At 46.7% G+C, this 22,006-nt stretch overlaps 1 protein-coding gene across 1 annotated transcript in view; it reads left to right on the forward strand.

Annotated features, from left to right (window-relative positions):
* Positions 1 to 1,559: 1,559 nt before the first annotated feature.
* Positions 1,560 to 22,006, forward strand: part of LOC124020765 (attractin-like) — a 187,728-nt gene continuing 167,281 nt past the window's right edge. Inside the window, 3 exon segments of the mRNA XM_046336026.1 lie at positions 1,560 to 2,047; positions 12,311 to 12,394; positions 15,786 to 15,899. Of these exon segments, the coding sequence (XP_046191982.1) occupies positions 1,794 to 2,047; positions 12,311 to 12,394; positions 15,786 to 15,899 (452 nt within the window). The 5' untranslated portion in view covers positions 1,560 to 1,793.

Below are 22,006 nucleotides of genomic sequence, written 5' to 3' on the forward strand. Positions count from 1 at the left end.
CAATCTCCCTCGATCTGGGGCTCCATGCAAGACCTCACCCCGTGGGGTCAAAATGATCACAAGAACAGTGAGCAAAAATCTCAGAACCACACGGGGGGACCTAGTGAATGACCTGCAGAGAGCTGGGACCAAAGTAACAAAGCCTACCATCAGTAACACACTACGCCGCCAGGGACTCAAATCCTGCAGTGCCAGACGTGTCCCCCTGCTTAAGCCAGTACATGTCCAGGCCCGTCTGAAGTTTGCTAGAGAGCATTTGGATGATCCAGAAGAAGATTGGGAGAATGTCAGATGAAACCAAAATATAACTTTTTGGTAAAAACTCAACTCGTTGTGTTTGGAGGACAAAGAATGCTGAGTTGCATCCAAAGAACACCATACCAAAATACCAGCAACAGTGTGTGAAAACCTTGTGAAGACTTACAGAAAACATTTGACCTCTGTCATTGCCAACAAAGGGTATATAACAAAGTATTGAGATAAACTTTTGTTATTGACCAAATACTTATTTTCCACCATAATTTAAAAATCAATTCATTAAAAGTCCTACAATGTGATTTTCTGGATTTTCTTTTCTCATTTTGTCTGTCATAGTTGAAGTGTACCTATGATGAAAATGACAGGCCTCTCTCATCTTTTTAAATGGGAGAACTTGCACGATTGGTGGCTGACTAAATACTTTTTTGCCCCACTGTATGTGATCCAGCAGTCAGTGAGAGGCAAATGTTGACAACACATCTAGAAAGAAACACAATCACAGGATGTTATGAATAGTTCCTTTTATTCATCAGTAGTCGCCTCTCCTCCCTGCCTGTTTTCAATAGCCTGATCTCAGATGTGTCTGTGGTGTCTCGCCATATAGCAGCTCCTATGGTCGTTGTCACAGCACAGATCTGGGACCAGGCTGTCCTCAAGGCTTCAGGAAGACTGGCACATTCCATATGAAATCATCTTCAGAATAAAATGTCACATCTTCGCCAAATCCAGTAAGGGAATAATTACATCGATAAACCATGAGAATGTATTAGTGCTGATAGTGAGATGGTGATTCACCTACAGTCTGAACTACAAAACGGGTTCATTGCCATGTTGTTTCTACTCAGACAACATGGTGATGCTGTTTAATCGTTGTGTGCATAAAACCCTCCCAAAATGTATAGATAGAGGCATTATTAGACTGTGATTATTACAGCAGAGACATTTACAGTCAGTTTGGTTGTCTATATTTCTAATCTGATTTGCTTAATGTCAGGGTTGTCTGTTCATGTCTTCTGTGGTCTGACCTCTCACCATGAAAGAGCGTTGTGGCTCCATGGGCTTGCAGGGCCTTTATAATAAAGAATTCACTTTGAATGCAATTCCATCAGAATCATCTGTAATTGAGGGTACATTTTTAACGTTTAAGTATGCATTAAATCATGTGTTAGATAAAAATGATCGAACATTCACTGGAACAAATTTAATTTGAATTTTAAACCCATAATAAAATGTATGTCCTCGTGACATCTGCAATCGTTGCGCATTTCCGTGTCTGTAAACGCCTCCTCACGTCACTTCCGGATGTCAAAATGCAGCTATGTTCATCGGTGGTATCATAGCCACCGGAAAAATGTAATGGAAGAATGAGATTAAAATCAGGCACAACAAGGAGATAGGAAGGTTTCGTTCTAGCAACAACGGTGTCCCTCGCAAAATTTCCACGGAGCTTGAAAACCAGACCGGTCTCGTTCAAATACGACCAGAAGTGGACCAGTGATACGGACCTGTTTGGAGCAGTAGCCATCTTTTTGAGAATGGACGGGCCGATACGGCGGCCGGCCAGCATCCTGACTAGCGGGCTGGTGGAGGTTGGTGTCCGGGCCTCGATGCTCCAAACACTGCTCATTTTCTCTGCTTTCGGGCTGCTCCTTGGACTGGCCGCTGTCACCGAGGCGAAAGAATGCGACAAACCGTGCGTGAATGGGCAATGCAACACGTCTACGGGCAACTGTGTGTGCAGCCCCGGCTGGGTCGGGGACCAATGCCAACACTGCGGAGGAAGGTTCAGGTGAGAATCGCCGCCTAAGACTTCCATTACATATAAGTCATTGGACGAGGCCTCTTCTGTACGGGGGAGGTTGGTTACCTGTCCCGACGCTCGGTCTCAACATTAATATGGAGCCAAAACAAATTGTAGTTCATTTCCTTCATTTTTAATTTGTATTAGCTAGGACTTTGAATTGAATGTTTTTGAATTTCTAATATGTACAAATGTAATCATTGAATTCATAAATTGAACTTGTATTTCATGATTTGACACTGAATTGAGTGAATATTATATTCAGTTTTAAATATATATATTTCAATTTAATTGAACTTTCAAATTGTCTGAATCAAGTTTACGAACTATTATTTAAAGTTGATTAGAGTTTCATACAGAGCTTTCAGGAAGTATTCATACGCCTGGACTTATTCCACATGTTGTTACAGCCTGAAGTCAACATGGATTACATATAGTATTTCTATCACCCATCTACATATAATGACAGTAAAAAAAATTTCATTGAATATTTTGCTAATTTATGGAAAATTTAAATAGACATCTCATTTACATGATGTATTGCTGTTGTCCAATAATGTTTGTTCCATGTTCTGTGCTGCTGCTATGTTGTGTTGCTACCATGTTGTTGTCATGTTGTGTTGCTACCATGTTGTTGTCATGTTGTGTTGCTACCATGTTGTTGTCATGTTGTGTTGCTACCATGTTGTTGTCATGTTGTGTTGCTACCATGTTGTTGTCATGTTGTGTTGCTACCATATTGTTGTCATGCTGTGTTGTTGTCATGTTGTGTTGCTACCATGTTGGTGTCATGTTGTGTTGCTGTCATGTTGTGTTGCTACCATGTTGGTGTCATGTTGTGTTGCTACCATGTTGGTGTCATGTTGTGTTGCTACCATGTTGGTGTCATGTTGTGTTGCTACCATGTTGTTGTCATGTTGTGTTGTTGTCATGTTGTGTTGCTACCATGTTGTTGTCATGTTGTGTTGCTACCATGTTGGTGTCATGTTGTGTTGCCACCATGCTGTGGTGTCTTGGGTCTCTCTTTATGTAGTGTTGTCTCTCTTTATGTAGTGTTGTCTCTCTTTATGTAGTGTTGTCTCTCTTTATGTAGTGTTGTCTTGTTGTGTTGTCTCTCTTTATGTAGTGTTGTGGTGTCTCTCTTTATGTAGTGTTGTGGTGTCTCTTTATGTAGTGTTGTGGTGTCTCTCTTTATGTAGTGTTGTCTCTCTTTATGTAGTGTTGTTTCTCTTTATGTAGTGTTGTGGTGTCTCTCTTTATGTAGTGTTGTGTTGTCTCTCTTTATGTAGTGTTGTGGTGTCTCTCTTTATGTAGTGTTGTGGTGTCTCTCTTTATGTAGTGTTGTGGTGTCTCTCTTTATGTAGTGTTGTGGTGTCTCTCTTTATGTAGTGTTGTGGTGTCTCTCTTTATGTAGTGTTGTGGTGTCTCTCTTTATGTAGTGTTGTGTTGTCTCTCTTTATGTAGTGTTGTGGTGTCTCTCTTTATGTAGTGTTGTGTTGTCTCTTTATGTAGTGTTGTGGTGTCTCTCTTTATGTAGTGTTGTGGTGTCTCTCTTTATGTAGTGTTGTGTTGTCTCTCTTTATGTAGTGTTGTGGTGTCTCTCTTTATGTAGTGTTGTGTTGTCTCTCTTTATGTAGTGTTGTGTTGTCTCTCTATGTAGTGTTGCGGTGTCTCTCTTTATGTAGTGTTGCGGTGTCTCTCTTTATGTAGTGTTGTGGTGTCTCTCTTTATGTAGTGTTGTGGTGTCTCTCTTTATGTAGTGTTGTGGTGTCTCTCTTTATGTAGTGTTGTGTCGTCTCTCTTTATGTAGTGTTGTGGTGTCTCTTGTCGTGATGTGTGTTTTGCCCTATATTTATATTTTTAATCCCAGGCCCCCGTCCCCGCAAGAGGCCGTTTGGTAGGTCATCATTGTAAATAACAATCTGTTATTAATTGACTCTGACCACTGAATCAATACTTTTTAGAAGCACCTTTGGCAGCGATTACAGCTGTACGTTTCTAAGAGCTTTCAACACACCTGGATTGTGCAACATTTGCCCATTTATTTATTTTTTATTTGTATTATTTTCACAATTGTTCAAATTGGTTGTTGATCATTGCTAGACAACCATGATCAGTTCCTCCATAGATATTCAAGTAGATGTTTTCGATTGTATTTTTTTCTCTATATTCTTATTGGACATATGAAGAATTATAAATCAAGCCGATGCATCCTTTTATCCCCTATACTTATTGAAACACCTCCCTTTAACAACAAAACCAGCAACAAAAACTCCAAATATGGCCATTAGAGGACGAGGCTGCAGGTAAATATCGAGAGAGAGTATTAAAAAAGGACGGCCAGTACTCACATAGTTTAGAACACAAATAAAACATGTGGGTGTCATCTGCCGGAGTGAATAAACATCTATCACATGTCATTTGTGTCTGGGAAGAATTTACTACGTTTTTCTCTGGTGTAGTGAATTCTGTGCAAGACTTTGAACTGAATTAAACCTAACTGAGCACATGATGTGGAGTTAACCCTAAAGGCCTCCTCCCTCCAGTCATCTGTAAAGCCTCCTCCCTCCAGTCATCTGTAAAGCCTCCTCCCTCCCTCCAGTCATCTGTAAAGGCCTCCTCCCTCCCTCCAGTCATCTGTAAAGGCCTCCTCCCTCCCTCCAGTCATCTGTAAAGGCCTCCTCCCTCCCTCCAGTCATCTGTAAAGGCCTCCTCCCTCCCTCCAGTCATCTGTAAAGGCCTCCTCCCTCCCTCCAGTCATCTGTAAAGGCCTCCTCCCTCCCTCCAGTCATCTGTAAAGGCCTCCTCCCTCCCTCCAGTCATCTGTAAAGGCCTCCTCCCTCCCTCCAGTCATCTGTAAAGGCCTCCTCCCTCCCTCCAGTCATCTGTAAAGGCCTCCTCCCTCCCTCCAGTCATCTGTAAAGGCCTCCTCCCTCCCTCCAGTCATCTGTAAAGGCCTCCTCCCTCCCTCCAGTCATCTGTAAAGGCCTCCTCCCTCCCTCCAGTCATCTGTAAAGGCCTCCTCCCTCCCTCCAGTCATCTGTAAAGGCCTCCTCCCTCCCTCCAGTCATCTGTAAAGGCCTCCTCCCTCCCTCCAGTCATCTGTAAAGGCCTCCTCCCTCCCTCCAGTCATCTGTAAAGGCCTCCTCCCTCCCTCCAGTCATCTGTAAAGGCCTCCCCCTCCCTCCAGTCATCTGTAAAGGCCTCCTCCCTCCCTCCAGTCATCTGTAAAGGCCTCCTCCCTCCCTCCAGTCATCTGTAAAGGCCTCCTCCCTCCCTCCAGTCATCTGTAAAGTCAAGTTCAGGTTCACTAACTCAGTCTGTCTTGATTTTGTTTATTGGAGAGGGTTCAGAGGACAGCATAATGTCATATAATCTAGAAATCAGGCCTCCTCCCTCCCTCCAGTCATCTGTAAAGGCCTCCTCCCTCCCTCCAGTCATCTGTACAGAGGGCTTAGAAGAGAAGGGACAAAGTCTAACATGTTGACCAAATTATCTCCAGATCTTCAGAGCAGAGAGCACAATGGGGTTTCCAGTATAGTCTGGAAGACACAGGGACAGTGGGGCACAGGGACAGTGGGGCACAGGGACAGTGGGGTGGGGCACAGGGACAGTGGGGTACAGGCAAGAGCAGAAAGGAGGATGATCGGCAGGAGTGCACATCTTATAAGCTGCAGTTGGTCCCTGGAGCATTACACCAGACCATACTCTTTTGAATATTGGCTGCCCAATATTGAAGCAGTACATTTGGAAGTGCCAATCCTCCATCTTGTCTCCTTTTGAAGTATTGTTCTACGTATCCTAGGTGATTTGCCTGCCCAGATAATATGACTGATGAGCCCATCAAACTTGGTAATTTTTTTTATTTTGGTAGAAAGATCGGAAGATGTTGAAAAAGGTATAGAAGCCTTGGTAAAATGTTAATTTGAACAGATTGGATTCTGCCAGCTAAAGAGGCAGACTATCCCAGCATTGTAATCCTACTTTAACTCGTATGACTAGGCTTCCAAAGTTTGTTTTATGTAGGGTAGCCAGAGAGTGTGTTACATTCACACTTAAATAATAGTAGATCATCTGCATAGTGTCACTTTGTGCTCTTCACCACCTCAGTGGATTCCAGTAAATGATGGTGATAATTTTAAGGCCAAGGAGAGCGGTTCTATATCAAAAGAAAAAAGGTACAGGGACAGAGGTCACCCTTGGCGGGTTCCTCTGGAGAGGGGGAAGTATTTTGAATGTTGATAGTTCTGTGGACGCTAGCCGTAGGAGCAGAATAGAGCAGACGAATCCATGATATGAAATTGGACCCAAAACCAAATTTTAAAATAAATAATCCCACTCCACCCAGGTGAAAGCCTTCTCTGCATCAAGAGAAACAACCATTTTGGGGTCTGGAGAGATGGGAGAGAGTATAATGTTCAAAAGCCGGCGTACTTTGGAAGACAGTTGTCGCCTCTTTGATGAAACCCGTTTGACCATCAGACATCCTGAAGGTTCCAACCGGTATTCTAGAACCTTAACTAATAGTTTAACATCAGATATGACATCCTGAAGGTTCCAACCGGTATTCTAGAACCTTAACTAATAGTTTAACATCAGATATGACATCCTGAAGGTTCCAACCGGTATTCTAGAACCTTAACTAATAGTTTAACATCAGATATGACATCCTGAAGGTTCCAACCGGTATTCTAGAACCTTAACTAATAGTTTAACATCAGATATGACATCCTGAAGGTTCCAACCGGTATTCTAGAACCTTAACTAATAGTTTAACATCAGATATGACATCCTGAAGGTTCCAACCGGTATTCTAGAACCTTAACTAATAGTTTAACATCAGATATGACATCCTGAAGGTTCCAACCGGTATTCTAGAACCTTAACTAATAGTTTAACATCAGATATGACATCCTGAAGGTTCCAACTTAACTAATAGTTTAACATATTCTAGAACCTTAACTAATAGTTTAACATCAGATATGACATCCTGAAGGTTCCAACCGATATTCTAGAACCTTAACTAATAGTTTAACATCAGATATGACATTCCTGAAGGTTCCAACCGGAATCTTAGAATCTTAACTAGAAGTTGAGACAGGCTTGGGTTCAAAAGTGAAACGGGCCGATATCCACCACATTCCGCCGGAATCTTTATCTTAAGTAGAAGTGAGATGGCTGCGGGTTGATCAGGGGAGGAGCCACGTGAGGCCTTGCCATCGGTGAACATATCTAATAGTAACGCTGCGAGTTGATCTGAGGGCCTGGGGCCTTGCCATCAGGGCCTGGGGCCTTGCCTTCAGGGCCTGGGGCCTTGCCATCAGGGCCTGGGGCCTTGCCATCAGGGCCTGGGGCCTTGCCATCAGAGCCTGGGGCCTTGCCATCAGGGCCTGGGGCCTTGCCATCAGGGCCTGGGGCCTTGCCATCAGGGCCTGGGGCCTTGCCATCAGGGCCTGGGGCCTTGCCATCAGGGCCTGGGGCCTTGCCATCTGGGCCTGGGGCCTTGCCATCTGGGCCTGGGGCCTTGCCATCTGGGCCTGGGGCCTTGCCATCAGGGCCTGGGGCCTTGCCATCAGGGCCTGGGGCCTTGCCATCAGGGCCTGGGGCCTTGCCACTTTGCATTAACTTTAGACCCTTTGTAATGTCATCTTGATGCAGAGTGTTATCCAGAACTGTACTCATGTCCATATCAATGGATGAGAAATCCAAGTTATGTAAAAAGTTGTCCACAGCCATATTATCTGCTGGGCGTTCAGATTTGTAGTTGAATTAATATTAGAGGGATCAGTTGTAAGATTACGGGAAGAGTCTTAGACCTGAGAGATAAGATGCTGACTGGCATTTAAGTTGGTGTGCCAATAAGTGGCTGGTCTTGTCACCATATTCGTAGTACGTCCCCCTTGTTCGTTGCAATAGAAACTCTGCTTTATCAGTGGAAAGCAGATGAATTGAGTTTGAAGTTTCAGCCTCTGCGTATAATTCATGGGATGGTGAAGTTGAATATTGGCGGTCTATTGCCAAGGTTGAGTCCACCAGTTCTTGACACAAAGAGCATATTGTAAGAAATGATCTTTCCTCGTAATACAGCGTTGAAAGTCTCCCAAAGAAGAGAGGGGGAGGTGTCATCCTTTTTATTCATTTGAATGAATACATCTGTTGGTCGAAATAAATTACAAGGAATTCTTTGTTAGACAATAGGGCCGTGTAAAATCTCCAATTCAACAGTTTTTTTGCATTCGGAGTAAGAGCTACGTTTTTAAAGTAGATTTAAGTAAAAAATGTAACTCGGACACTCAGGAACTTTCACTGTCTTCTTGGTAAGCAACTCCAATGTAGATTTGGCCTTGGGTTTTAGGTTATTGTCCTGCAGAAAGGTGCATTCATCTCCCAGTTTCTGGTGGAAAGCTGACTGAACCAGGTTTTCCTCTTAGATTTTGCCTGTGCCAAGCTCCGTTCTGTAATTTTTTTTCTACAAGCATACCCATAACATGATGCCACCACCTCTATGCTTGATAATATGAAGAGTGGTACTCCGTGATGTATTGGATTTGCCCAAAACAAAACACTTTGTATTCAGGACAGAAAGTGAACTGCTTTACCACATTTGTTTGCAGTATTACTTTGGTGTCGTGTTGCAAACAGAATACATGTTTTGGAATATTTTGTATTCTTCTTTTTAGATGGTCAAATAGGTCATATTGTGGAGTAACTATCTCCAGTGTTCTCCTACCACAGCCATTCAACTCTGTAACTGTTTTAAAGTCACCATTGGCCTCATGATGAAATCCCCGAGGGGTTTCTTTCCACTCCGGTAACTCAGTTAGGAAGGACGCCTGTTTCTTTGTAATGACTGTGTGTATTGATACACCATCCAATGTGTAATGAATAACTTCAGCTCAATGTCTGTTTTTATGTTGTTGCAAGGCAATGGAAAACCTCCTTGCTCGACTGAGGGACCTTACATAATTGTATGTGTGGGGTACAGAGATGAGGTAGTCGCTCAAAAACCATGCAAAAACAAACTGAGCTTTCTAATGTCAAAATAAGTTTGTTCCTCACAAAATCTGGAATTTTAAGCAACGACCTTCATTTACTTCTCCTCTTATGATGGTATGTTGAATACATGCACCTCCAAATATTATCTGGCACCTGCTTGGTAAACAACCGGTGTAGACTATCAGTGAGATGTTGACTTACCGGCCTTTCCCAACAATACAGAGAGAGGGAAAAAATGACAGCACGAGGAATTGTACACAATGAGTAGCCTAACCATAGCTTGTAACGATAACAATCACTCATTACTGACACGAACAGGTCGGAGGTCTACAACAGCTCAATAGATTGGAGGTTATTTTTTTTGGAAGAACATACCACCTTTATTTACTCCTGTTATACCGACCATAAACATAACAGAACATACCACCTTTATTTACTCCTGTTATACCGACCATAAACATAACAGAACATACCACCTTTATTTACTCCTGTTATACCGACCATAAACATAACAGAACATACCACCTTTATTTACTCCTGTTATACCGACCATAACATAACAGAACATACCACCTTTATTTACTCCTGTTATACCGACCATAAACATAACAGAACATACCACCTTTATTTACTCCTGTTATACCGACCATAAACATAACAGAACATACCACCTTTATTTACTCCTGTTATACCGACCATAAACATAACAGAACATACCACCTTTATTTACTCCTGTTATACCGACCATAACATAACAGAACATACCACCTTTATTTACTCCTGTTATACCGACCATAAACATAACAGAACATACCACCTTTATTTACTCCTGTTATACCGACCATAAACATAACAGAACATACCACGTTTATTTACTCCTGTTATACCGACCATAAACATAACAGAACATACCACCTTTATTTACTCCTGTTATACCGACCATAAACATAACAGAACATACCACCTTTATTTACTCCTGTTATACCGACCATAAACATAACAGAACATACCACCTTTATTTACTCCTGTTATACCGACCATAAACATAACAGAACATACCACCTTTATTTACTCCTGTTATACCGACCATAAACATAACAGAACATACCACCTTTATTTACCCCTGTTATACCGACCATAAACATAACAGAACATACCACCTTTATTTACTCCTGTTATACCGACCATAAACATAACAGAACATACCACCTTTATTTACTCCTGTTATACCGACCATAACATAACAGAACATACCACCTTTATTTACTCCTGTTATAACCATAACATAACAGAACATACCACCTTTATTTACTCCTGTTATACCGACCATAAACATAACAGAACATACCACCTTTATTTACTCCTGTTATACCGACCATAAACATAACAGAACATACCACCTTTATTTACTCCTGTTATACCGACCATAACATAACAGAACATACCACCTTTATTTACTCCTGTTATACCGACCATAACATAACAGAACATACCACCTTTATTTACTCCTGTTATACCGACCATAAACATAACAGAACATACCACCTTTATTTACTCCTGTTATACCGACCATAAACATAACAGAACATACCACCTTTATTTACTCCTGTTATACCGACCATAAACATAACAGAACATACCACCTTTATTTACTCCTGTTATACCGACCATAAACATAACAGAACATACCACCTTTATTTACTCCTGTTATACCGACCATAAACATAACAGAACATACCACCTTTATTTACTCCTGTTATACCGACCATAAACATAACAGAACATACCACCTTTATTTACTCCTGTTATACCGACCATAAACATAACAGAACATACCAGGAGTAAATAAAGGTATTTCCTGGTTAAAGAACAGCTCAGCATCTGTCCTTCTCTGTCCCTCTCTGTCCCTGTATGTCCCTCTATGTCCCTCTCTGTCCCTGTATGTCCCTGTATGTCCCTCTCTGTCCCTGTATGTCCCTCTCTGTCCCTGTATGTCCCTCTCTGTCCCTCTCTGTCCCTGTAGGTCCCTCTCTGTCCCTGTATGTCCCTCTCTGTCCCTGTAGGTCCCTCTCTGTCCCTAGGTCCCCTGTCCCTGTAGGTCCCCCTCCCTCTGTCCCTCTCTGTCCCTGTAGGTCCCTCTCTGTCCCTGTAGGTCCCTCTCTGTCCCTGTAGGTCCCTCTCTGTCCCTGTAGGTCCCTCTCTGTCCCTGTAGGTCCCTCTCTGTCCCTGTAGGTCCCTCTCTGTCCCTGTCTGTCCCTCTCTGTCCCTCTCTGTCCCTCTCTGTCCCTCTCTGTCCCTCTCTGACCCTGTATGTCCCTCTCTGTCCCTCTCTGTCCCTCTCTGTCCCTCTCTGTCCCTGTAGGTCCCTCTCTGTCCCTCTCTGTCCCTGTATAGGTCCCTCTCTGTCCCTGTAGGTCCCTCTCTGTCCCTGTAGGTCCCTCTCTGTCCCTGTAGGTCCCTCTCTGTCCCTGTAGGTCCCTCTCTGTCCCTGTAGGTCCCTCTCTGTCCCTGTATGTCCCTGTAGGTCCCTCTCTGTCCCTGTAGGTCCCTCTCTGTCCCTGTCTGTCCCTCTCTGTCCCTGTATGTCCCTCTCTGTCCCTCTCTGTCCCTCTCTGACCCTGTATGTCCCTCTCTGTCCCTCTCTGTCCCTCTCTGTCCCTCTCTGTCCCTCTCTGTCCCTGTAGGTCCCTCTCTGTCCCTGTAGGTCCCTCTCTGTCCCTCTCTGTCCCTCTCTGTCCCTCTCTGTCCCTCTCTGTCCCTGTAGGTCCCTGTAGGTCCCTCTCTGTCCCTGTAGGTCCCTCTCTGTCCCTGTAGGTCCCTTTCTGTCCCTGTATGTCCCTTTCTGTCCCTGTATGTCCCTCTCTGTCCCTCTCTGTCCCTGTAGGTCCCTCTCTGTCCCTCTATGTTCCTCTCTGTCCCTGTAATGTCCCTCTCTGTCCCTGTAATGTCCCTGTCTGTCCCTGTCTGTCCCTGTAATGTCCCTGTCTGTCCCTCTCTGTCCCTGTTCATTGATCAGCCATCTGGCTTTGTGACTGGCGAGGACAGTCACACTAAAACATTATGGCAGTTTGTGTGAGCTGTCATTAAATGTAGATGTTGTCGTTTAACTCTTCAACCGTCCTCTGTCTATAGCAAGGTTGCACAGTCGGAAACTGATCTGACTGATCTGTCCTCTCCTATAGGCTAACCTCTGACCCTTTCTCGCTCTCCTATTGGCTGACTGGTCTGACCTTTGACCTCTTCTCTCTCCTATAGGCTGACGGGTCCCTCAGGGTTCCTGACAGACGGACCAGGGAACTACAAGTACAAGACCAAGTGCACCTGGCTCATTGAGGGAAGGTCAGTTTAACTTTAGACTAATAGCACAACAACAGCATGCCTGTACCCTGCACAATGTCACTGAAAGCCCAATCTACAGTCAGTTTATTAGGTACACCACCCTGTTCACCCAAATGGTTGGCTCCTACAGACGGTGAGTCACGTGGCTGTGGCTTGCTATATAAAGCAGGCAGACGGCCATCCGAGTATTCCGTTACCGTTTGATTGAACGTTAGAATGAGCAAAACAAGTGACCTAAGAGACTCTGAGCGTGGTATAATTGTCGGTGCCGGGCACGCCGGCTCCAGTATCTCAGAAACCGCTGCACTACTGGGCTTTTCACACCCAACAGTATCTAGGTGTTTTACAGAGAATGGTGTGACAAACAAAACGCATCAAGTCAGCAGAAGTCCTGTGGGTGAAAACAGCTCGTTGATGAGAGAAGTCCTGTGGGTGAAAACAGCTCGTTGATGAGAGAAGTCCTGTGGGTGAAAACAGCTCGTTGATGAGAGAAGTCCTGTGGGTGAAAACAGCTCGTTGATGAGAGAAGTCCTGTGGGTGAAAACAGCTCGTTGATGAGAGAAGTCCTGTGGGTGAAAACAGCTCGTTGATGAGAGAAGTCCTGTGGGTGAAAACAGTCCTGTGGGTGAAAACAGCTGTTGATGAGAGAAGTCCTGTGGGTGAAAACAGCTCGTTGATGAGAGAAGTCCTGTGGGTGAAAACAGCTCGTTGATGAGAGAAGTCCTGTGGGTGAAAACAGCTCGTTGATGAGAGAAGTCCAAGGAGAATGGAAAGAATGGTGCTGACTGACAGGCACAAACAGACCAATAACGGTGCAGTATAACAGTGTGCAGAACAGCATCTCGGGACACAACTCGTTGGTCCTTGTCATGGATTGGCTATTGCAGCAGACGACCACACCGGGTTCCTATCAGCTAGAAGAAGTGGGCACACGATGGACAACTGAGGAGTGGCAAAACGTCACCTGGTGCCACGAATCCTGGTTCCATGCTGATGGCAGAGTCAGGATATGGCCCCATCCTGCCTGGTGTCAACGGTACAGGCTGCTGGTTCCATGCTAATGGCAGAGTCAGGATATGGCCCCCTCCCTGCCTGGTGTCAACGGTACAGGCTGCTGGTTCCATGCTGATGGCAGAGTCAGGATATGGCCCTCTCCCTGCCTGGTGTCAACGGTACAGGCTGCTGGTTCCATGCTGATGGCAGAGTCAGGATATGGCCCCCTCCCTGCCTGATGTCAACGGTACAGGCTGCTGGTTCCATGCTGATGGCAGAGTCAGGATATGGCCCCATCCTGCCTGGTGTCAACGGTACAGGCTGCTGGTTCCATGCTGATGGCAGAGTCAGGATATGGCCCTCTCCCTGCCTGGTGTCAACGGTACAGGCTGCTGGTTCCATGCTGATGGCAGAGTCAGGATATGGCCCCCTCCCTGCCTGGTGTCAACGGTACAGGCTGCTGGTGTAATGCTGTGGAGAATATTTTTCTGGCACACATTAGGTCCCTTGATACCAATTGAGCAACGTTTCCATCCCTGAACAAATCAGGCTGTTCTGGAGGCCAAAGGGGTGGGGTGGGGGGGGGCGACCCGGTGCTGTTCTGGAGGCCAAGGGGGTGGCCGACCCGGTACTGTTCTGGAGGCCAATGGGTGGGCCGACCCGGTACTGTTCTGGAGGCCAAGGGGTGGGCCGACCCGGTACTGTTCTGGAGGCCAAGGGGTGGGCCGACCCGGTACTGTTCTGGAGGCCAAGGGGGTGGCCGACCCGGTACTGTTCTGGAGGCCAAGGGGTGGGCCGACCCAGTACTAGATGGGTGTACCTAATAAACTGAGTGTAGAGAGCCAAGCTTCTCTTAAAGATCAACCAAAAATATGTTGCTATTTATTAACTGAAAGGTTTACCAAGTGATAAGCTGAGCTTCATAATATGCAGTGATATGTTGCTATTTAGGGCGCACAGTTACCAGGGCGCACAGTTACCAGGGCGCACAGTTACCAGGGCGCACAGTTACCAGGGCGCACCGTTACCAGGGCGCACCGTTACCAGGGCGCACCGTTACCAGGGCGCACCGTTACCAGGGCGCACCGTTACCAGGGCGCACCGTTACCAGGGCGCACCGTTACCAGGGCGCACCGTTACCAGGGCGCACCGTTACCAGGGCGCACCGTTACCAGGGCGCACAGTTATCAGGGCGCACAGTTATCAGGGCTCTAATAGGGTACTTTGACCAGGAGCCATAGGGCTCTAATAGGGCACTGTGACCAGGACCCATAGGGCCTCAATAGGGCACAGTGACCAGGACCCATAGGGCTCTAATAGTGCTCTTTGACCAGGACCCATAGGGCTCTAATAGTGATCTTTGACCAGGACCCATAGTGCTCTTTGACTAGGACCCATAGTGCCCTTTGACCAGGACCCATAGGGCTCTAATAGTGCTCTTTGACCAGGACCCATAGGGCTCTAATAGGGCACTGTGACCAGGACCCATAGGGCTCTAATAGGGCACTTTGACCAGGACCCATAGGGCTCTAATAGGGCACTGTGACCAGGACCCATAGGGCTTTAATAAGGCTCTGGTCTAAAGTAGTGCACTATATAGAGAATAGGGGGCCATTTGGGATACTTCTAGTACAACCCTACTGACCTTCAGCACTGGGAATCTGGTGCTGAGACAGAAGGACATGATTGTGGTTTTAATAGACAACATATCCGTGACCATATATGGACAAGTTCCCTCTTTCCCGACAACCATTCTCTTTGACCCTTCTGCCTCTAAATGATGATATTTCTGAACTATTCCAGAGGTGAAGAGACGTTGAATTGATTTTTTTTACAAGCATTGCCAAGTGTTCCATGAGTTTTTACAGTGACAACATTTTGAACACTTGTGGGTTTTCTGCTCTGCTGAACCATATCCATATTTATCTAGTGTCTCCTAGACCTGAGGTTATCTATATTTATCTAGTGTCTCCTAGACCTGAGGTTATCTATATTTATCTAGTGTCTCCTAGACCTGAGGTTATCTATATTTATCTAGTGTCTCCTAGACCTGAGGTTATCTATATTTATCTAGTGTCTCCTAGACCGGAGGTTATCTATATTTATCTAGTGTCTCCTAGACCTGAGGTTATCCATAATTATCTAGTGTCTCCTAGACCTGAGGTTATCCATATTTATCTTAAGTGTCTCCTAGACCTGAGGTTATCCATATTTATCTTAAGTGTCTCCTAGACCTGAGGTTATCCATATTTATCTTAAGTGTCTCCTAGACCTGAGGTTATCCATAATTAGCTTAACAGTGTCTCCTAGACCTGAGGTTATCCATATTTAGTTGAACTAAAGGCTAATAGTTTTTTTCCAACCAAAGGCCTGACTGTGTTCTGTCTCTGTCCTGTAGGCCCAACAGCATCCTGAGACTGAGGTTGGACCACTTTGCTACAGAGTGCAGCTGGGACCACCTGTATGTGTACGATGGAGACTCTATCTACACTCCTCTACTGGCTGCCTTCAGGTGGGTACAGGGAGGACGATGGTGATTGTAGATGGAGGTGGTGATTGTAGATGGTGGTGGTGGTGATTGTAGATGGTGGTGGTGGTGATTGTAGATGGTGGTGGTGGTGGTGATTGTAGATGGTGGTGGTGGTGGTGATTGTAGGTGGTGGTGGTGATTGTAGGTGGTGGTGGTGGTGGTGATTGTAGATGGTGGTGGTGGTGGTGATTGTAGATGGTGGTGGTGATTGTAGGTGGTGGTGATTGTAGGTGGTGGTGATTGTGATTGTAGGTGGTGGTGATTGTGATTGTAGGTGGTGGTGATTGTGATTGTAGGTGGTGGTGATTGTGATTGTAGGTGGTGGTGATTGTGAATGTAGGTGGTGGTGATTGTGAATGTAGGTGGAGGTGGTGGTGATTGTAGATGGTGGTGGTGGTGGTGATTGTAGATGGTGGTGGTGGTGGTGATTGTAGATGGTGGTGGTGGTGGTGATTGTAGATGGTGGTGGTGGTGATTGTAGGTGGTGGTGGTGGTGATTGTAGATGGTGGTGGTGGTGATTGTAGATGGTGGTGGTGATTGTAGGTGGTGGTGGTGATTGTAGGTGGTGGTGGTGATTGTAGGTGGTGGTGGTGATTGTAGGTGGTGGTGGTGGTGGTGGTGGTGGTGATTGTAGGTGGTGGTGATTGTGATTGTAGGTGGTGGTGATTGTGATTGTAGGTGGTGGTGATGGTGATTGTAGATGGTGGTGGTGGTGATTGTAGATGGTGGAGGTGGTGATTGTAGATGGTGTGGTGGTGATTGTAGATGGTGGATTGTAGATGGTGGTGATTGTAGATGGTGGTGATTGTAGATGGTGGTGATTGTAGATGGTGGTGGTGGTGATTGTAGATGGTGGTGGTGGTGATTGTAGATGGTGGTGGTGGTGATTGTAGATGGTGGTGGTGGTGATTGTTGTAGGTGGTGGTGATTGTAGGTGGTGGTGATTGTAGGTGGTGGTGGTGGTGATGGTGGTGGTGGTGATTGTAGGTGATGGTGGTGGTGGTGATTGTAGATGGTGGTGGTGATTGTAGGTGATGGTGATTGTAGGTGATGGTGGTGGTGATTGTAGATGGTGGTGATTGTAGATGGTGGTGGTGGTGGTGATTGTAGGTGGTGGTGGTGGTGGTGATTGTAGGTGATGGTGGTGGTGGTGATTGTAGGTGATGATGGTGGTGGTGGTGATTGTAGATGGTGGTGGTGGTGATTGTAGATGGTGGTGGTGATTGTAGGTGATGGTGGTGGTGATTGTAGGTGGTGGTGGTTGTGATTGTAGATGGTGGTGGTGGTGATTGTAGGTGATGGTGGTGATTGTAGATGGTGGTGGTGGTGGTGATTGTAGATGGTGGTGGTGGTGGTGGTGATTGTAGATGGTGGTGGTGGTGGTGGTGGTGATTGTAGGTGGTGGTGGTGATGGTGATTGTAGGTGGTGGTGGTGATTGTAGATGGTGGTGGTGGTGATTGTAGATGGTGGTGGTGGTTGTAGGTGGTGATTGTAGATGGTGGTGGTGGTGATTGTAGATGGTGGTGGTGATTGTAGATGGTGGTGGTGGTGATTGGATGGTGGTGGTGATTGTGATTGTAGATGGTGGTGATTGTAGATGGTGGTGGTGGTGATTGTATGGTGGTGGTGGTGGTGATTGTAGGTGGTGGTGGTGATTGTAGGTGGTGGTGGTGATTGTAGATGGTGGTGGTGGTGATTGTAGATGGTGGTGGTGGTGATTGTAGATGGTGGTGGTGGTGATTGTAGGTGAGGGTGGTGGTGATTGTAGGTGGTGGTGGTGGTGATTGTAGGTGGTGGTGATTGTAGATGGTGGTGGTGGTGGTGATTGTAGATGGTGGTGGTGGTGATTGTAGATGGTGGTGGTGGTGATTGTAGATGGTGGTGGTGGTGATTGTAGGTGGTGGTGGTGGTGGTGATGGTGATTGTAGGTGGTGGTGGTGGTGATTGTAGATGGTGGTGGTAGGTGATGGTGGTGGTGATTGTAGATGGTGGTGATTGTAGATGGTGGTGGTGGTGATTGTAGGTGGTGGTGGTGGTGATTGTAGATGGTGGTGGTGGTGGTGGTGATTGTAGGTGGTGGTGGTGATTGTGGTGGTGGTGTGGTGATTTGTGGTGGTGGTGGTGGTGATTGTAGGTGGTGGTGGTGGTGATTGTAGGTGGTGGTGGTGATTGTAGGTGGTGGTGGTGATTGTAGGTGGTGGTGGTGATGATTGATGGTGGTGGTGGTGATTGTGGTGGTGATTGTAGATGGTGGTGGTGGTGATTGTGGTGGTGGTGGTGATTGTGGTGGTGATGGTGGTGGTGGTGGTGGTGGTGATGTGTAGATGGTGGTGGTGATTGTAGGTGGTGGTGGTGGTGGTGATTGTAGTGGTGGTGGTGGTGATTGTAGATGGTGGTGGTGGTGGTGATTTGAGGTGGTGGTGGTGATTGTAGATTGTGGTGATTGTAGGTGGTGGTGGTGATTGTAGGTGGTGGTGGTGATTGTAGGTGGTGGTGGTGGTGATTGTAGGTGGTGGTGGTGGTGGTGATGGTGGTGGTGGTGGTGGTGGTGGTGGTGGTGATTGTATGGTGGTGGTGGTGATTGTAGGTGGTGGTGGTGGTGATTGTAGGTGGTGGTGGTGGTGATTGTAGGTGGTGGTGGTGGTGATTGTAGGTGGTGGTGGTGGTGATTGTAGGTGGTGGTGGTGGTGATTGGTAGGTGATGGTGGTGGTGGTGATTGTAGGTGGTGGTGGTGGTGGTGATAGGTGTGGTGGTGGTGATTGTAGATGGTGGTGATTGGTGGTGGTGGTGATTGTAGGTGGTGGTGGTGGTGATTGTAGGTGGTGGTGGTGATTGAGGTGGTGGTGTGATTGTAGATGGTGGTGGTGGTGATTGTAGGTGGTGGTGGTGGTGATTGTAGGTGATGGTGGTGGTGGTGATTGTAGGTGGTGGTGGTGGTGATTGTAGGTGGTGGTGGTGGTGATTGTGGTGGTGATTGTAGGTGGTGGTGGTGGTGGTGATTGTAGATGGTGGTGATTGTAGATGGTGGTGGTGATTGTAGATGGTGGTGGTGGTGATTGTAGATGGTGGTGGTGGTGATTGTAGATGGTGGTGGTGGTGATTGTAGATGGTGGTGGTGGTGATTGTAGATGATGGTGGTGGTGATTGTAGGATGGTGGTGGTGATTGTAGGTGATGGTGGTGGTGATTGTAGATGGTGGTGGTGGTGATTGTAGATGGTGGTGGTGATTGTAGATGGTGATGGTGGTGGTGATGGTAGGTGGTGATTGTGATGGTGGGATGGTGATTGTAGATGGTGGTGGTGGTGATTGTAGATTGGTGGTGGTGATTGTAGTGATTGTGATGGTGGTGATTGTAGATGGTGGTGATTGTAGGTGGTGGTGGTGATTGTATGGTGGTGGTGGTGATTGTAGATGGTGGTGGTGGTGATTGTAGATGGTGGTGGTGGTGATTGTAGATGGTGGTGGTGATTGTAGGTGATGGTGGTGGTGATTGTGGTGGTGGTGGTGGTGGTGGTGATTGTAGATGGTGGTGGTGGTGATTGTAGGTGGTGGTGGTGATTGTAGATGGTGGTGGTGGTGATTGTAGGTGGTGGTGGTGGTGGTGGGATGGTGATTGTGATGGTGGTGGTGGTGATTGTAGATGGTGGTGGTGGTGATTGTAGATGGTGGTGGTGGTGATTGTAGATGGTGGTGGTGGTGATTGTAGATGGTGGTGGTGATTGTAGATGGTGGTGGTGGTGATTGTAGGTGATGGTGGTGGTGATTGTAGATGGTGGTGGTGGTGATTGTAGGTGGTGGTGGTGGTGGTTGTAGATGGTGGTGGTGGTGATTGTAGATGGTGGTGGTGGTGATTGTAGATGGTGGTGGTGGTGATTGTAGGTGGTGGTGGTGGTGATTGTAGGTGGTGGTGGTGGTGGTGTAGGATTGGTGGTGGTGGTGATTGTAGATGGTGGTGGTGGTGATTGTAGGTGGTGGTGGTGGTGATTGTAGGTGGTGGTGGTAGGTGGTGGTGATTGATTGATAGGTGGTGGTGGTGATTGTAGGTGGTGGTGGTGGTGATGGTGATTGTAGATGGTGGTGGTGGTGATTGTAGATGGTGGTGGTGATTGTAGATGGTGGTGGTGATTGTAGGTGATGGTGGTGGTGGTGATTGTAGATGGTGATTGTAGGTGATGGTGGTGGTGATTGTAGATGATGGTGGTGGTGATTGTAGATGGTGGTGGTGGTGATTGTAGATGGTGGTGGTGGTGATTGTAGATGGTGGTGGTGGTGATTGTAGATGGTGGTGGTGGTGATTGTAGATGGTGGTGGTGGTGATTGTGATGGTGGTGGTGGTGGTGATTGTAGGTGGTGGTGGTGGTGATTGTAGATGGTGGTGGTGGTGATTGTAGATGGTGGTGGTGGTGATTGTAGATGGTGGTGTGGTGATTGTAGTGATTGTAGATGGTGGTGGTGATTGTAGGTGGTGGTGGTGATTGTAGGTGGTGGTGGTGATTGGTGATTGTGGTGGTGGTGGTGATTGTAGATGGTGGTGGTGGTGATTGTAGGTGGTGGTGGTGGTGATTGTAGGTGGTGGTGGTGGTGATTGTAGATGGTGGTGGTGGTGATTGTAGATGGTGGTGGTGGTGATTGTATGGTGGTGGTGGTGATGGTGGTGGTGATTGTAGATGGTGGTGGTGGTGATTGTAGATGGTGGTGGTGGTGATTGTAGATGGTGGTGGTGGTGATTGTAGATGGTGGTGGTGGTGATTGTAGATGGTGGTGGTGGTGATTGTAGATGGTGGTGGTGGTGATTGTAGATGGTGGTGGTGGTGATTGTAGATGGTGGTGGTGGTGATTGTAGATGGTGGTGGTGGTGGTGATTGTAGATGGTGGTGGTGGTGATTGTAGATGGTGGTGGTGATTGTAGATGGGTGGTGGTGATTGTAGATGGTGGTGGTGGTGATTGTAGATGGTGGTGGTGGTGGTGATTGTAGATGGTGGTGGTGGTGATTGTAGATGGTGGTGGTGATTGTAGGTGGTGGTGGTGGTGATTGTAGATGGTGGTGGTGGTGATTGTAGATGGTGGTGGTGGTGATTGTAGGTGGTGGTGGTGGTGATTGTAGGTGGTGGTGGTGGTGATTGTAGATGGTGGTGGTGGTGATTGTAGATGGTGGTGGTGGTGATTGTAGATGGTGGTGGTGGTGATTGTAGATGGTGGTGGTGGTGATTGTAGATGGTGGTGGTGGTGATTGTAGATGGTGGTGGTGGTGATTGTAGATGGTGGTGGTGGTGATTGTAGGTGGTGGTGGTGGTGATTGTAGATGGTGGTGATTGGTGGTGGTGGTGGTGATTGTAGGTGGTGGTGGTGATGATTCTATTGATGGTGGTGGTGGTGATTGTAGATGGTGGTGGTGTGATGGTGATGGTGGTGGTGGTGATTGTAGATGGTGGTGGTGGTGATTGTAGGGTGGTGGTGATTGTAGGTGGTGGTGGTGGTGATTGTAGATGGTGGTGGTGGTGATTGTAGATGGTGGTGGTGATTGTAGATGGTGGTGATTGTAGGTGGTGGTGGTGATTGTAGGTGGTGGTGGTGATTGTAGATGGTGGTGGTGGTGATTGTATGGTGATGGTGATTGGTGGTGGTGATTGTAGATGGTGGTGGTGGTGATTGTAGATGGTGGTGGTGGTGATTGTAGATGGTGGTGGTGGATTGGATGGTGGTGGTGATTGTAGATGGTGGTGGTGATTGTAGATGGTGGTGGTGGTGATTGTAGATGGTGGTGGTGATTGTAGATGGTGGTGGTGATTGTAGATGGTGGTGGTGATTGTAGATGGTGGTGGTGATTGTAGATGGTGGTGGTGATTGTAGATGGTGGTGGTGATTGTAGGTGGTGGTGGTGGTGATTGTGGTGGTGGTGGTGGTGGTGGTGATTGTAGGTGGTGGTGTAGGTGGTGGTGATTGTAGATGGTGGTGGTGGTGATTGTAGATGGTGGTGGTGGTGATTGTAGATGGTGGTGGTGGTGATTGTAGATGGTGGTGGTGTAGATGGTGGTGGTGGTGGTGATTGTAGGTGGTGGTGGTGATGGTGATTGTAGGTGATGG

The sequence above is a fragment of the Oncorhynchus gorbuscha genome, unplaced genomic scaffold (assembly GCF_021184085.1).
Source record: "Oncorhynchus gorbuscha isolate QuinsamMale2020 ecotype Even-year unplaced genomic scaffold, OgorEven_v1.0 Un_scaffold_904, whole genome shotgun sequence".
Lineage (NCBI taxonomy): Eukaryota > Metazoa > Chordata > Actinopteri > Salmoniformes > Salmonidae > Oncorhynchus > Oncorhynchus gorbuscha.